The sequence below is a fragment of the Polistes dominula genome, unplaced genomic scaffold, assembly GCF_049000335.1.
Source record: "Polistes dominula isolate Pdom_NZ unplaced genomic scaffold, Pdom_raw_medaka contig_77, whole genome shotgun sequence".
Lineage (NCBI taxonomy): Eukaryota > Metazoa > Arthropoda > Insecta > Hymenoptera > Vespidae > Polistes > Polistes dominula.
This window is the reverse complement of record NW_028301152.1, coordinates 8,164,005-8,181,541: the sequence shown is the minus strand read 5'-3', so window position 1 is coordinate 8,181,541 and position 17,537 is coordinate 8,164,005. Positions and strand designations below refer to the sequence as shown.

General features: G+C 29.7%; 2 protein-coding genes across 4 annotated transcripts; both read left to right on the top strand.

Annotated features, from left to right (window-relative positions):
- The first annotated feature begins 48 nt into the window (after positions 1-48).
- On the top strand, positions 49-14,214 carry LOC107065935 (uncharacterized). 3 transcript variants are annotated; one of them, XM_089178070.1, is made up of 11 exons: positions 49-1,393; positions 1,483-1,563; positions 1,716-2,066; positions 9,607-9,690; positions 10,094-10,249; positions 10,318-10,544; positions 10,624-10,788; positions 10,909-11,287; positions 11,405-11,555; positions 11,704-12,325; positions 12,416-14,214. In XM_089178070.1, the coding sequence occupies exons 4-11, from the start codon at positions 9,651-9,653 to the stop codon at positions 13,550-13,552; spliced, it is 2,877 nt and encodes a 958-aa protein (XP_089034196.1). In that variant the 5' UTR covers positions 49-1,393; positions 1,483-1,563; positions 1,716-2,066; positions 9,607-9,650; the 3' UTR covers positions 13,553-14,214. The 3 variants fall into 3 exon arrangements, with proteins under 3 accessions (XP_089034196.1, XP_015175555.1, XP_089034197.1); XM_015320069.2 differs by lacking the exon at positions 1,483-1,563 and having other exon boundaries at positions 49-647; XM_089178071.1 differs by lacking the exons at positions 49-1,393; positions 1,483-1,563; positions 1,716-2,066 and adding an exon at positions 5,211-6,611.
- A 609-nt stretch (positions 14,215-14,823) lies between these two features.
- asf1 (histone chaperone asf1) lies at positions 14,824-17,349 on the top strand. Its single transcript, XM_015320013.2, has 3 exons — positions 14,824-15,292; positions 15,602-15,717; positions 15,792-17,349. Exons 1-3 carry the CDS (start codon positions 15,184-15,186, stop codon positions 16,161-16,163), a joined length of 597 nt encoding a protein of 198 aa, XP_015175499.1. The 5' UTR covers positions 14,824-15,183; the 3' UTR covers positions 16,164-17,349.
- Positions 17,350-17,537: the final 188 nt, after the last annotated feature.

The window sequence follows — 17,537 nt, the reverse complement described above, 5'->3', positions numbered from 1 at the left end:
AATAAACAATAGTATCGTAAAGAAAAATTATTGGTAAAAAAATTCATGGTTCATATATTAATGGATTTTTCATTTAATAATTTTTAGCTGGATTGAAAAATTTGATGCTTGGAAGAAAAACCATTTTCTTTCGCTTAAGTTTACTTTTATTTAAAAAAAATAAAATTATTTTTTTGTCAAGGCTCAAATAAGGAGTTCATAATAAATGGTGTTCTGTATATGAACAAATTTGATTCCTTTTAGACTTATTGTTAGTTTTTCATGTAGAATTGTTCCCCCTTGCTTGTTTGTACTACCAATTATAGGACACCTAGTATATTATATAAACAAAAAAAATCATATACATGAAAGTTAGCGGTAAGAATTGTCAGTATGGATGTACATGTACAATATAATTGTGTATTCAAGGATTTATACGTTTCAAGAGAATACAAGTTAGGATTTACGAAATAACAGTACTTTTCAGGAACAAAGAGCAAGAAGAGGAAGATCGTGCCAGATAAAATCTCATCTTTTTTCCACTAACAATCATGCCTAGATATGGTAAACCAATTTGTGCGCAAGAGAAACAATTGATATGAGCGAAGAGAAACTAATTACTGTCATGGTCGCAATATGATACTTTGAACATAAACATGGATGGAATGGTATAGTATATACCTACATATATACACGTACATGCATATAAATTAATGATTATGGATAATAGATAAAAAGAAAATAATAAGAAAAACCGGTAAATTCAAGAGAAATCCTTGACCAATTAAAGAATGTTGTCATTCATATTAATTGATATATTTGATTTCGTATTCTTATATTTCAATTCGGTTTCCTTATTTCTTCCGATCTCCTCATCTAACTCTCTCTTTCTCGTTTTCTTTTCTCCACACACACTTTCCGCTAACTCTTGTAGCTCCTTGTATTTTCACTTTTACCAGTGCTCCTTCGAACCTCCTTATTCAGCGCAATAGATTGATTAAATGGGAACTAGTAAAAGTTAAATTACGAAATATGTGATAAAGATACCAATGGTGGTACCCTTCCGATTTTATTTTAACGAGATTACTTTTAATTAACCTTCTAGTCGTTAAAACAACGAAATTTACTTTTTTAATGATTTTAATTATAACGTTTAAAAAAAATAGATGAAATTCCATCCGAATAATTACTTAACCTTGAACAAAGATGAGGACGTTTAATATTTCATAACAATTCGTTATTAAACGAGTCAACCATTGGATACAAATTGTACGATTATACGATGTTGTGCTTTCTCTCTGTTCAATTTTTCCAGAGTTACGAGTTGAGAAAGTCATGCTACGGAAGAGTTATAATTATCCATCCCCGGAGAAAAATATGCCGATTTAGCCAATCCCATGATGCGCATCTTATGGTATTGGCAAAGCTAACATAAGATCGGTCAATTTTTTGCAAAAACAATTACCTGCGTCTTTTTAATGATCACCTTGTTTCGCATTACAGAAAAGAAAATAACGCACGATTCTCTAATAAATACTTGGGTACAAAACTGTGGGAACAATGCAACCCCTTAGAAGAGAATATGTAAATGGATGAACATTTGTTTATAGAAACATTTTCGATTTGAATCGAATACCAAAGAATAAAATAGATTATTTTCTTCGACATAGAATAAGAATATAATTTTATAGGTGAAACAAGCTGTATATATATGTTTATCCGTTTCTTGTTGGAAGTACTGGACCAATACGGGAGAGACGCTGTAAAACTGTTGTCGTCGTACGATCACCGTTCGCCGTTTCTGTTAGGCTGCATGAAGTGAAAGCCCATGATCGGGGCCTGGAGTAGAATGTAAAGAAGCCGGCGGGCCTAGAGAAGAGAGGGAAACCGCTTTACCATCCAGTCACTCCAAGGCGAGCTCTAAAGAATGTCGAGTGTTGTGAATCGCGACAACATCGAATTATCGTTGTGAGTTTTACTCAGAGACTCGAATTCGTCTCACGCTGCTACTACTACTACTACTGATACTATTCACCACCACCACCACCACCCTAAGAGTGATAGATCTTACCTCCAACAAACGTTGGGTATGTAATTGCATATAAAATTTAATTTAATCTTTATTTATTATTAATTAATTCTAAGTCATTTTTCATTTAACATTTTTTGTTAAACCGCCAAAATGTTTGAATCTTATTTTTGTTATCACAGTCAGTGGTCGTTTTTTCTTTAATTTTTTTGATCGATGATTGAAATATCTGAAAAAAAAATAATTTTATTTTAATAACGAGAATTTACGTTTTTAATTATTATTCAATTTTTTTTTTTATATTTTTCTTCCTTTCTCTTTTTTTTTTAATCATCGTCACAAATATTTGCTTATTTTTTTCTAATTTTTTTTTACGCATGATGTACACATACGTATACACACAGATACATCTACATATATACATATGCAATTCATGCGAAGTATCAAAATTTTTGACGGGTTTATAATAACAATGACGAGTTATGTATCTATAGATATCACCACACATTGATGTCCATGCAAGAATGTTACTTTGTGTCCTCTGATTAGTAATTCCGTTGACAAAAAAAGAAAAAAAAACCCACCTCAATGTGACTTTTATAATGGTAAAGAATTAAACTCGTTAGTATTCGACCAAAATCTTTTGGACATACGTTTAGAATATTTAATCGTGATTATACTTTGTTTCGAGTATTGTGTTACTTAAGAATCATCGATGAACAAATAAATAATGAATACTTTATCAAAAATAAGCAACTTTTTCGCGAGTGGTCCATACCCATACTTTTTTTTCTTATAGGGCTCTTATTTTCGTCCCACTGACCCCGTTTTTCTTATTTTTCTTTCTCTTTTAATAAAAAAAAAAAAAACATTTATCATACACACGGATGGTTCATCAAAGATGATCCATGATCTGTTGCAAACTTTCGACTCATGGCTTGTTACAAAACAATAGTAAAATAAAACGACATGAAATATTTCAAGCACGTAGATAATGTAGAAAAAAGAAACCTCTCTCTCTCTCTTTCTTTTCATTACATTTCATATTCAATGACGTATATACATACATTTTTTATCTCAGCTATTTTGAAAGAAACGGGGTTGGTGGTAGTAATGTTGTGTTGTACCTTACAACAAGTGACACACCTAACTCACGTCTTTTAAATAGTGAATCGGTTATGCGCACGTGACCACTGAGAATAACGTGCGAACGAAAGGATCTTATGAAAGTGACGTTTTGTTGCAATCATATTCTATCTCATTCGATTTAATCAAATATTTTCGTTTTGGAAAACGTAACGAATAAATCTTTTTAGAGAGAAGAATCTTTAATCCTATTGAAATGGTTTTGGTAGTTGTTGGAAAGTTAGTTCTACGAATTAGCATTTTTATTGATATGAAAGTAGTATAGATATGATATAGAAATAGTATTAACACTAGATATACCAGACCAGCTGCTGTTTGTTATCTAAAAATGTCTATAAATCTATTTATTTATTAAAATTATTATTGTTAAACATTTTTTGTTATTTTTTAAGAGTAAATAAAACCTGGAAGTCTCAAAAAGCATTTTTTTTGTACACAAGTCATTTTGACTAATGTGGTAGAAATAGGTATACTGAAAATGATGGTATATCTAGTGTTAAAAAAATTTAGAATATTAATCGAAGAATATGTCTATCATTGTATTATTCGTTATCGATTTGTCACCACTGATAAATTTTCAAGGATAAAAAGATTACGATAAATCAAAATGACTAGATAGTATCCAACACAATTATTTTGCACAATGTTGTTTCATCCAATATTATCGGGTTCAATGGACACTTAAATAAAATCAGCACGTTGGGCATGGACCGGTCACGTATTCGGAATATGCGGAAATTTTCCGATAAAGGAGAATCAAACGATGCACATTAACTTTCACACTCGAAAACTTGTCGACCCTGAGAAATAAAAGTGTGTGTTAGTTTCTTGATGAATAATAAAAAAAAACAAAAAAGAAATAAAAAATAATAAAACCTTACTTAGTTTCATTATCGACCCATCTTTTTTTATTTTACTCCTTTTTTTGTTACCTTCGAGGATATCAAGTTTGGATACTCGATGAGGGTTTGTGATCCTTAAATACTCGAAAGGATCCTTTAACGTTTTACTTTGTCTTTTTGAAATAGTTTCACGTGTTTATTTTCATTTCAATTTATTTTTATTCTCCACTGAAATGTTTGAATCTTTGTTTAAATAGAAAGTAAATAAAATTACGGATTTTTGTTATTCCCTTCATTTTGTTTTTGTTTTTGTCGTTTTAAAGTGTGTAATTTCATTCCTCTAACTGTATCAGAGAAAGTGAATCATCCGCATTTACCGTATCGAGAGTTGTTGACTCTCTATATTAAGTATCATCCGAAAGCGGATATAATATGTATATCCGTGAATCCGCTTTTTCGAAGTCCTATTAAAATATTTCAATTTTATAAATGTGTTGATAATTTATGCAAATGTATACTAAATTTTTTCTAGGAATGTTTTATACTATTAAGATATAATTTACCAAAAAATGAATATATTCTTATTTATATAAACTATGATACTCTCTCTCTCTCTCTCATTTTAATTTTGAACATTATGAACATTAGAATAACTAATTCTGATTACTGGTCCTTTTTCATTGGTATTATATCACATAAATATACTTACACGCATACATAATATAGTTAATTAGTTGTATCTTCTATCATGTTACAAGGAATCACCATCACCCCATCTTACTTGTCAATTGTACTCTTCTTATTCACACAGCTTTCTATTCTCATAGTCTCTTCTTAATGCTTAAAAATATATCACGGTAGAAATATTCAGTTTAATCCTTATATAAGAAGATATTTTCTCATTAGTATCCACTAAATTCTTCTTTTTTACAAAATGGTCACGATTCAAGATCTCTTTATTATCTAATATTGAGATCAGACTTAATAAGAAATTTGATAGAAAAGTCCCTAGTAGCACAAAATATTGAAAAATATTGAATACATATGTATTTAATATTAAAAATATTATTTAATTTTTATTGTAATTATTAATTTAATATTAAAAAGAAATATAATGTCTTTTTAATATTAAATACACATGTATTCAATATTTTTCAATATTTTGTGCTACTAGGGGTATTTAACTAATTTGCATTATTAAAACCTAATTTACCTATTTATTCCATTAATGTTGAAATATTGTAGTTGTAAACAATAAAGCCCAACTGATACACTTCCGACAATTTAATTCAACTAGGAAGTAAACGTACTTTTTCGATCATCGTTGAATTTGAAGTCTACTAAAGATTAGGATCTCACATCCGCGTAGCAGAACGGCCGATAAAATCCAAGGGAAAGTGCATCTCCTTGTATCGACGCCTATGTGTTCATATATACATGTGTGCGTGTGCGTGTATGAGTATATTTTTATATATGTGTAGAGAGAGAGAGAGAGAGAGAGAGATTTACAATATACACACCCGTTACCACTTATCCAATAATCCTAGATTGTTCATCGTTACTATTAAAAACCATCGACTCTGTTAACCCATTTTAAATTACACACTCGATGAGCCCGTTAAAAAAACTACGCAACTAGGAGAAACCGAGCATTTTTCTACGTAAATGAAGTCAGTATTACGAAACTAACTAACGGGGTTGCCACCAAAAAATTATTTCTTTTTTTAGATATCTACTGCTCACTTTCATAAAGTTAATTAATCCTTTAAAAATAACTTTAATTTGAACATCAAATTAACTTGATATTAACTAACATATTCACATATGATCGTCATCATCCCTTATCAGAATGATATATAACAATCTCATCATGATCTATATATTCCAAGATAAAATGAAATAATCAAGTACGAAAGACGTCCTTGATATCAGGATAACTCGTATAGCTTTGAAGAAATGTTGTTCGGTAAACCTGCTAAACAGGATGAACCATCTGCATACTAACCAATACATATAATTATATATACACATATATGTATAAATACATTTAAATATTATCATTGAAAATGATTTTGAATTCATTGAAGCGTAACTTAAAAAGGTAATGGTACTAACGTGTTATCAAGTTAGGATCACATTCCTCGAAAGCGAGGTTGAGAGTCGTTCAATGTATTATAAAAAAAAAAATAAAAAAAAAAAGAAAGAGAAAAAGAAAGATATACACACACAATACAGGCAAAAGTGCACTAAATACTTTTATACGATCATGGGTGGTATAATATAAAAGTATTGCAGTAGTATACATAGTGTTCATAGTGAACGTAACTTCGCACGGTCTAACGCACGATATCTCTCTTTCTCTCTCTCTCTCTCTCTCTCTCTGTAAAACGGGATTGCCATGATGGAATCGGTGGTATCTTGTTTGCCGGTGGTTTTTCTTACTGTATTTACCGGCTAAGAACGTTCGTTGTTGGATGCGAATGCGCGCACGTGACGAACTCTTTTAACAGTCCTAGAAGAGAACGAACGAACGAACGAACCGTTCATGTCTTGAGGAATGTTGATTTAGCAATAGCGATAGTTATAGACCACCAAATGGACTTATGGTCTAATGTGTAAGTATTGGAAGCTAGAAACGGTAATGGAAAACTCGTTGGTGCAGAAAGAAACGAATATGATTAAGCTTTTTTTTTTATTTTATATATTTTCTTCTATTCCTTCCTTTACTTTTACAGGAAATCAAATTGTAACGCGTTAAGACGAATGTTTGATCAAATTAAAATATTCTAACATTTTTTAACAACGAGTATAAAAAAAGAACAATTTTTCTTTTAATTTATTCTTTTTGAACTTGATGACAAATTAAATTAGATCAAATTTAATAATAATCTTGCGATATATATATAATTATTAATATTATTTTTTATATTGTATTATTTTATTAATTTATAATTAAGTTTAATTATTAATATATTATAGAGATTATAAATTATATATTTTATATTAAATTAGTAATTATATAAATTAATATAAAATACAAAATATATATATATATATATATATATATATATATATATATATATATATATTGTGCATGTAAAAATTATTTATTATTAAAAAAAAGTAAGGGAAACTTTTGGAAAAGATTCAATAACAATTTTATTTAAAATTACTAGATTTTTGTCTTCCTCAATTGATTGATCTTGATTAATATTGATTGATTGATGGATCTTACATAAATGAATGATCCTTGTTAGTATACTTAAGGATTGAAAATGCATATGTATATATATGCAGAAATTCTTCTAACTCTAGTGTTTCTGACGTTTCTTCCTTCCATTCGTAAATACTTACATATGTAAGTATTATAGTGATTTTTCTCACGAGTGACTAGTCTTACCTTTCGTGGGAGATACACGTTATATACAAATATACATATATATTGTATTTTATATACTTACTAATGCAACTTTACAGTATTGCGCGACGATGCTTGCGCGATGGTATTTGCGCGATGATAATTGTACGATGATGATAATTGTGTTATGGGATTCACACGACCCGGTAATAATGCGTGGATGAAAACTTTTGATATTCCCTATTTATTTTTTTTCTTTGAATCTTATCCACACGATCTTTCTTATATTCCTGACTCGATAAACGATTTGATCTTATATTACTTGCATTAGTATTACCATTGTTATGTTATGGTTCGGTAACTTTACGCGATTACGTTAATATATATTATTATACTTAGATAAATTAGTTGCATTATTGTTATTATTATACAATTTATTTTATAGTTAAATTTATTTTTTGATATTTAATTTTTTATATGTTTTTTATTATTATTTTTGTTTTTTGTAAATTATATTTGGAAAATGAAATTAAATATTATGAAATATTATTAAATATAAAAATATAAAATAATAATATTAATTATAAAAATATTATTAATAATAATATTATATATAATAATTATATATATAATAATATATAATAGTAAATAAAATAATAATATATAATAACATTAATTTATAAAAATATTATTAATAATTATATTATATATAATAATAATATATAAATAATATATATATTAGGGTGGGTCAAAAAAATCAATTATTTTTTTTTTACAAATGCCACGGAAAAATGGGTTGCTAAGCACCTTAAAAAAATTCTCACCAAATATGAGCTCTTAATTTTAATAGGAAGATCCTCCGCATCGCAGTTTTTTATTTTTTTCTCAGTCCAATAGAATAAAATTCATAACCTCATCATTAATTGATTGTACAGAAAAATGTTCTGAAAGAATTTTGTAGGAAATTTAATGCTCTACAAAAAAGGTATCTTATATTTTTTCCGTAAACCTTACCATTTGAATGATATTGAAGATTTAAATTTGATTATTTTAAGACAAATTTCATTTTTGTTTATGAATTTTATAACTCGACAATAAATGACTATTATAAAATGCGTAATACAAATTTTTGTAGGAAATTAACTGCTCTATAAAAATGGTGTCTTATGTTTTGGCGATTAAATTAAGCGTTCAAAAGATATTCATCATCAAACTTTCATGTGTACTGATTTCTGTCTCTGAATATCTTCAGAGATTTATATATATATATAATATAATAATTGTAATTAGACAATATTGAAAATATTTCTTATTATACAATTTAAAATAGTTATATAAATAATAATTATTATTATAATTATTGTTATTATTATTTAACCTAGAAAGAAACTGGTATCGAACGTAAATTTACTCAACAGTCCACTTTTCTTTCCCAACATAAAAATCTTAATATATGTATATCGTTACTTTTCACTTTACCTTGCGGTTTCCTCGTGCACGCGACAAATCTTATCTGCACGTGACTTCGGCAAAGCTCGAACAGCCGGAATGAATGAAGCAATACTTCTGTATAATTATGGATTATGGTATTTTAAGTTCAGGGTTTCTCTAGGAGGATTTTTCGATGTTTTATCATCAAAATCTTCGAAATTTATTTATTCTTCGATGTCAATGAACTTAAACTCGTTAAGATTGTATTTTTAGTATACACACGTGGGAAGATTCACGAAATTTTTGAGAATTTTAAATTTACGACGATATAACTATTTTTTTCGATAACAAAATTTGTGATTTTTTTTTTCAACTTTTTATATAATAAAATCTAAAAAAATTCGAAAGAATCTCAACTTTGTGTATTTTTTAATTACTTCGATCGAAAATAATTTATATTTTTTTTTCAAATCAACGAATCAATTAAATTAAATTTATTGTAGATCGAATTATTAAAACTCATAGAATTTTATTTTTTTCCCCATAGATTTAATAATAGTCATAATTCATATCGCGTTTGAATATTAAATTAAAGGCTTTTGTTAGAAAATGAATATAAATTTAAATAACAATAAGAAATGATGAAATTTCATAGTCACCGTTATATGATCATTTTCGTCTACTTTCATGGTTGCAAAAAAGTTAATGAAACTAAAAGAAGTCCTTTTCATATTGGTTATCAATGATAAATTTAGAATGGAACAAGTTTAAATGACTCCTGTGATGATTTAAACGATCATAAATAAATCTTCGTGTTTCAGATTTGCCGATTAACATATTTAGACGGATGACGTAAACCAAAACAATGAAGCTGAGACACCTAATATCCATAATTTTCACTTACGGTAAGTATAATTAATTATTTTCTTTTTTTATTCTTATTCTTATATAAAAACATCTGTTAATTGATCATTTTAATCTGTTGATTTGTTTAACCCTGACCGAGATGTAATATTTCTAATTGAAAAGAAAAATTTTATTTCCTGAAAGGAATGTGAACGTTTGTGGGATGTTATTGTTTAAATTAACATAAATTATCATCAAAAGAAATCAAAGAAAAACTTCAACGAATGAAAGTTTATCATTTTAAGATATTTTCTATTACGATCAGATTTGTTTCTTGTTTTTCTTTTATTTTGTGAGATTAATTTATATCAAATAACATTCCAAATTATTTGTATTAACATATTATATATCTAAATTATGTAAAATTATTTCTACAAGTTTTCTTTATCCATTCGTTTCCAGTTGTTGTCTATTCGGGACAAATTTATGGCGTTAATTCGGTGGATCCTGCGGTTGGAAAGGTTGATTTTACGACACAGACTGTTTACGGATTCTTGGATTTTACTACAACGATTGGAAACACAGTTATGGTGTTCAGTCCACAAAGTTCACCACCAGGTTAATAATACTACGATAAATATATTCACGTTATTATCATAATACAATTTTGAATTTATATATTTTAGAAGGAGAAAAACCAAAAAGTAGTGGGCCTCCGATACAAACGAAACCTATCGAGAAAAAGCCCATTCCAGATATTCAACCGAGTAAAACCCATAAACCAAGTAATCAAGGAGGAGAAACGAAAAAGCAGGGACAGAAAAATTCGAAAGTCGTAGTAAATTCAGTGGTAGAGCAAAACGTTATCAATCCAACCGAAGATAAACAGAAACAAATTATTAAAAGCGAAGTGGTAACAATTTTAACAAAACTTCAATTCACAAAAGAACCCATCCCCAAAAAAAATATAAAAATATAATATTACATTTTAGACCTCGCATTCTTCTGTGAAAGCCACTACGGTGAATCCCGTAACATCTTCCATCGTTCAAGTTAAATCAAAAGAAGAATTTCCAGGAGTAAAAAATAATCTTGCTGAACCTGAATACGATTACTTATCGAAACAGCCAACTGAAGTCATCGATGAAACGTACAAGGTATATATAACTTATCTTCTCATTAACATATTTCAATCATTTGCTAATCCTTGACAATTAATCCTACGACCTGTTATTATACACACACACACATTTATATGTAATAACTATGCATTTCAGTTGATCAATTTAAAACCTACGAGTAAAATTGCTTCCAAACCAAGACCAGCTACAAGAAGGGAGAAAGAGAATCCAACTGGTTTGGTAACTAAATTAGGTGGTACAATTGTTAAAGACGGATTGACGACGGTTCACGAAACTAGTGTAATTGGCACGTATATAAATGGAAAATACGCGCAAGTTTTACAAAGTTCGTCGCGCATTATCGTCGGGACATCCTCGAATTTGGAGGGCAAAATACGACCGTCGAATACTCTCAGAATATTAAAGACGATCGGACCGCAACACGGAAAGTTAAAACCACAGTTGGAGCCTACACCGACGAGTCAGCAAGAAGAATCGTCCTTGCCATTGGAAATTCTATTCAGCGCACCAGCAGGTTGTTTATCTCCTTTACGAGCATATAAATTAGTGTTGGAAGTGTTCGCTTTTGACTGAGACTAGTTGGGAAAAGAAAAGAAATAATAAAATGCAATTTTTTGTTTGCTCATATCAGGTTCTTCCGTACGAACAACACGAAGACATTCGACTGCTAATGCTAACCGTCCAAAATATCGTAGTAAAACTTTGGAAGATTATGACAATGCTGAGGTCCAAGCTAGGACATCAACGAAACAACGTCCTACCACCGCTCGGCCAAATTACAAGTATATAAATAAATTATACGATTATACTGATCGTTAGAGAATAGTTAAATTTCTTTTGTAAATGTCACGTTACGTAGGATTATTCCAATCATTGAGAAACTATTAAGAACCTTTCTCTTCAACAGTTCACATTTATTTCATATTATAGAAATCGTGTCCAGAATGAAGGGAAGTCATCAACCACGACACAAGAACCACAAACGACTCGTCGTCGTACCAGCTTCAGACCAAGTAATCAGTCAAATTCTTCCTCGAGGCAAACTAATAAACAGAAGAATCAACAACCACAGCAGCAACAGCAACAACAGCAGCAGCAACAACAGACTACACCAACGAGTTCCTTGCCTAAATTAAAACTTCCAAGAACTCAGGGTCGATGGTCGTATAAGACTACTCCTAAGCCAAGAATCGCGATTCGCAAACAAGTAGACGATGATGATCAACGTGTATCAACCGAAACGGTTATATCTGAACAGGGATTAACATCAGGCGATGATAAAACAACAACTACTTCCGTTGGAGTTGTTACAACAACATCAACTTTAGCTACAACGCCTAATAGTCAACGAAAAATTTCAGAAACTTCGTTGTCCAACGAGGAACTCGATCCAAGCGAATCGGAAGATGTCCCTAACGTTAGCGTGCACGATCAAATACACGCGGATCAAACTTTACCTGTAGAAACTCTGAACGTTGAGATTTCAACAGCAGCCAATCTCAACGACGTTTATTTTGAAATAGCTACGATTAAATCTCCTTACTCGTTCCAGGTAAGCTCGATTTAATTAAAAGTAAATGATAATTTAATTATATGACACAATATACAAAAATTATCGTTAAATCATCCTCTTTTATTCTAGGTGGGAACTTTACGAAACACGCGTTACATAACAGTTACGTCTACAATGAAGAAGTCGTTTGCAGTTCCTGAACCTACGAGTACTTTACCAATGACGGAACCTCTGACTGAGAACATCTTGGCAAACACAGGAGCTGCTTACGAAACTACTTTACCACTTGATTCCTCCGTAGCTACTCTTCCAGCGATATCTTTAGATCCTGGTCAAGTAACACCACCTTTAGAAACGCTTACGGAAACATTTTCAACGACTCAAACTCTTCTGAAAACTCATTTGTTACCGGTAATACACGATGGAAATACCACGAAATTGACTCTAGTTCAGACCTACAACATAGCTCGATCGGTTACCGCTATCAAAACTCTACCACCGATGGAAATTTATCAATTTATTCCTAGCAAGACATTGAATGAATTTAACTCGAAATTGGAGGAGGCTGGAAGCGAACTTCACTTGGAATTAGATTTCGGTGACGAAGACAGAGACGATGAAGATATTCCTAAAAGAATCGTAGCACCTAGCAGTGACATATACTCCGAATTAGATCTCTTCAGATCGGCAACGCCAACAAAGGTAAAATCCGACGCACATAGTACTAATTCCGTTGAGCCACAACTTTCTTTTGAACAAGCTCAGCAACTTGCTTTGCTCAAATATTTCGGTCAACCACAGCAACAAGTTATCACGACTTCGAGACCCGTCGTAGTGCTAGAAACCGTTTACGAATCTCACGTAATACCGATAATTAATAATGGCAATACGCATTACTCGACTTTATCCAGACCAGTAGCTACCGTACCAAGGACATCCTACGAATACTCGACATCTACCATTCCACCTGTTCTTCCACCTGCAATACCCCAAGTACCACTTTTCCCACAGCAACAACAACCCCAATTTACAGTGACAAGTGCACCACTCGTCACGCAAACTTTAGTGACAGTGTCCGATTCAAGAGTGCTCAAACTAATGTTCGGAGCAAAAACTGCGTACACAACATTATTTTCTACTAAAGTAGTACCGACAGAACTTACAACCTACGTGACGAGTACCATACCCTTACAGCCAACTATTCCAGCTTTCCCTGGATATTATCCTCCACCAGTTGGCTATCCTCCTTTCCCTTATGTGGGTTAGTAATTTTTGATTTGTTCTATGGAATTGCTAAAAGGAAGCTGAAGTTACACTTTGGTTAAGTAGATGTATGCTAAAATAAACTTTTACAGTATCCATCTCTACATGCCTTTTTTTAAACAGCATACATCTACTACCTCAGACAAAGGTGCTAGTAAATATCAGCTTCCTAAAAAAATTATACAAGTCACAAACGAGTTAAAATTACTCTAGATCCAACATCTCATATTGAATATGAAAAAAATCGTTTCATTGTTCCCTCAAATTGTTTAATGAAAAACAATGCATTTTCATATCGTCAATTTAATTATCCACCAAACATAACTGTGACATATCGAATATTTTTATTTATTTTATTCGATGAAAAATTGAATCATAATTGGAAGAAAGAGTAAAAGAGGGAGAGTTGATCCTAAGGAAAAAATTAACCAGATCATAGATAAATATCTTGTAAATCAGTACAAAAACGAAGAAATGACTTAATGGACATATTCTTCATCTTATGATATCAGGTATTAAGAAAAATCATATGTGTACAATTAACAATTTAATTGTACACATTCTTATATACAATTAAACACGCGTATATAATTTTGTATATCCCGTTGATACAGAAAGAAATTTGTGTAAATAAGTTATTTTAAATATATTTTATCTGTCGTGTATTATTATTATTATTATTATTATTATTATTATTATTATTATTATTATTATTATTATTATTATTATTATTATTATTATTTTATAAATGTACGTATTACGAATTTTGTAAATAAAGTATAAAAATCACTTACGATTTTTCTTTTGATATTATTTCATTTTTAAAATGAATACTTCCATTAATATTGTTCAATAATTGAAATGATCGCAAAAGAAAGATGTTTGTAATAAAAATGTTAGGGGAAATTTAGTAACGTTCTTTCAATTGTTATTTGAACAGCCAATGTAAATCCTCAACGCTCTACTACGTAAGACAAAATTGATCCAGGATTGGTCGCATCTACCATATTCTATAATATCCAATATAAGACATATTATTTCACTAAAAAACATTTTTCAAGAAAATCAAAACAACGATGACATTTTGTAATACATAAAAAAAAATCTAAATTTTACATATAATTTATGGAATAAATATATTTTTACTAAGATATATTATTTCTTTTTTATTTTTAATAATCACATTTTGTATGCATTGCATTTATCTTGTGCTTGCAAGATAAAGATACAGGAAAGATAAGAACAATTATTCACGAGGGGGATCATATTGACGAATCAAAAATAATTTAAAAATAATTCAATAATCGGTCAATAAACTTTGAAAAATAATTGTTTCTCATTTATTTCTATTTTTCTTTTTATTATTGCAATGTGAAAAAATAATTGTATCATTAATTTAAATTGTTATTCAATTACCGGAAGTTTTCTTCATTTTATTTCCCGCCAAAGTCCACCGAAGGCTGTGTGTGAATGTTGTTTATAGTTTCATGTGCGGTTTTACTATTTCGTTAGAAACTAAGGTGAAATTAATTGCGTTGTTGAGAAGGATTCAACGATATTATTAATTGTTGTTTAAACGAACATAATCGATAAGATAAACTTTGCTGTGTTAATATTTTTACGAAAATTCTACGATGGCAAAGGTACAACTTGCAAATGTTGCGGTTCTCGACAATCCTTCGCCGTTTTTAAATCCTTTTCAATTTGAAGTAACCTTTGAATGTATCGAAGATTTGAAAGAAGGTATTATTTATATAACATTTCATGTATATATTTACATCTTCTATATTATCTATGATAACCGTTTAATTTACGTAAATACGTCTTAAATCTATGCATCTTTGTGAACGATAGGTTAGCTTTTTCATTTTGATAATATTTTTCTTAATAATAATATTCAATTTTATATTTAACATCCTATGTACATACAATGTTTCATTTGATTATTTTATCAATGTCTTATCGCTTAATATTTTTATTTCTGCAATCTATACATTTTAATTTAATATTTAAGACGTGAAAGTAAATTTGATATGCATAATATCATTGTAGATTTGGAATGGAAAATGATCTACGTTGGCAGTGCAGAGTCAGAGGAGTTTGATCAAGTTTTGGATACCATATACGTTGGACCAATTCCAGAAGGACGGCATATGTTTGTCTTCCAAGTAAATATCTTATGTCGGTGTTGTATTTTATTTCTATTTTTATTCTACTAATTATTAATTTATTCTTTCTTCAGGCTGATCCTCCTGATGTCAGTAGAATTCCTGTGAATGATGCATTAGGTGTTACAGTAGTACTCTTAACGTGCTCTTACAGAGGCCATGAATTTGTGCGTGTTGGTTATTTTATTAACAACGAGTATATGGATCCTGAACTAAGAGAAAATCCTCCTCCACAACCACAGTTTGACAAAGTGCAAAGAAATATCTTGGGTGATAAGCCACGTGTTACAAGATTTAAAATTAATTGGGATGATGGTGCTAGTTCTACAGAAAATAGTGTACCAGAAGGTATGGAAGCACCAAATCTGGAAGAAACCTCCCAAGATGCCCCAACATCTACATTGGGTTTTACAGAAAATCCACAAAATAGCATGGAAGTGATGTAAACATATTTTTATCTACTAATAAGAAAGATAATTCAATTGTCGTTCCGACTTACTTAAATATCTGAGTGCTACCTGAGAAAAAAGAAAAAAAAAACAAAAAAAAGAAAAACAATAACAACAAAGCTCTTTCACATATTTAAATAATTTAAGGAAACAAGCAAAATACTTTTTTTGAAGTATCAGTTAATATCAACTGCATACTTATCGGATGTTAAATGATATTATGTAAAAAGAAATGCAGTAGTATCTTAAATCATTGATAGTATATGCTTGTATTGTTCAATTGTTAAACACTTGTTCGGTTCAATGTTCGGTTTTCATAGATCTATCTAATCCTTTGTGCAAAATTAGATATTGATGATTTGTTCAAAACCATTTCATTTTAATATATAATATTTTGTGAAACTAGAAAACATAGATTTAATCTCGCTTAATTTTAATGAATCGATTAAACGTTCGAAAATTGAAATGAGAAGAGAAAAGAAAAACAATGGTGTATATTATAAGATAGAAGTTATTTTCCAAATAAAAGGGTAAAAAATGAAAAAAAAAATAGTTTGTTAGAATGTATGATGTAACATCGGATATCTAAGAGAATCAATTTAATATTTATTTAAAACAAATTTATTATCTTCAATAGTATGCTTTAGCAGATCATTGTTTTTCAAGTATGTACTTCTATGCGATATACTGTTAATGCATTGACTGCCATACAAGTCTACGTTTTGCCATAGACATCACAATTCTAAGATAAGATATAAACAATATTGTAACACCAGTCATAGATGATCTTTGTAGGCTCATTAACAAAATAAATACAGAGCACCGGTGACTGATATAGTCAATGCATTAATATTATTAACATAGAAGTTCATAGTGCTTCATCATTTGATTTTAATATAAAACAGAATGCGAGATTTTCAACAAAACACTGAAATCTCTAAATAAAATATAAACCGCTAATATTTATTAAATAATAATATAAAATTTGTATTAAAAAAATCGCACAAATTTTTAGATTTAGTTAATGTATCGTTGGAAATATTTGCCGTCTTGTTTACATCATATTAACTGTGAAATCCGATGCTACGCTAGCTTGATAGGATATTGAAACTTCTATTTTACTAGTGTATATATTATGAAAAGTTAATGAAAAAAATACATAAAAAGTTTTCTACTTGAACAATGTTGTTCATTCTATTTACCTACAATTATAAACGTTATGGAAAATTATTTAAAATATATTTTTGTAATAGACAAATGGTTGGCAAGTTTGAGTTAAATGAAGACGATTAAACCTAGATGCTATGCATCTATGCAATTTAAGGTTTTAGATCATCAAAGGTTCTAACAGAACTAGTAAGAAGAATTAGA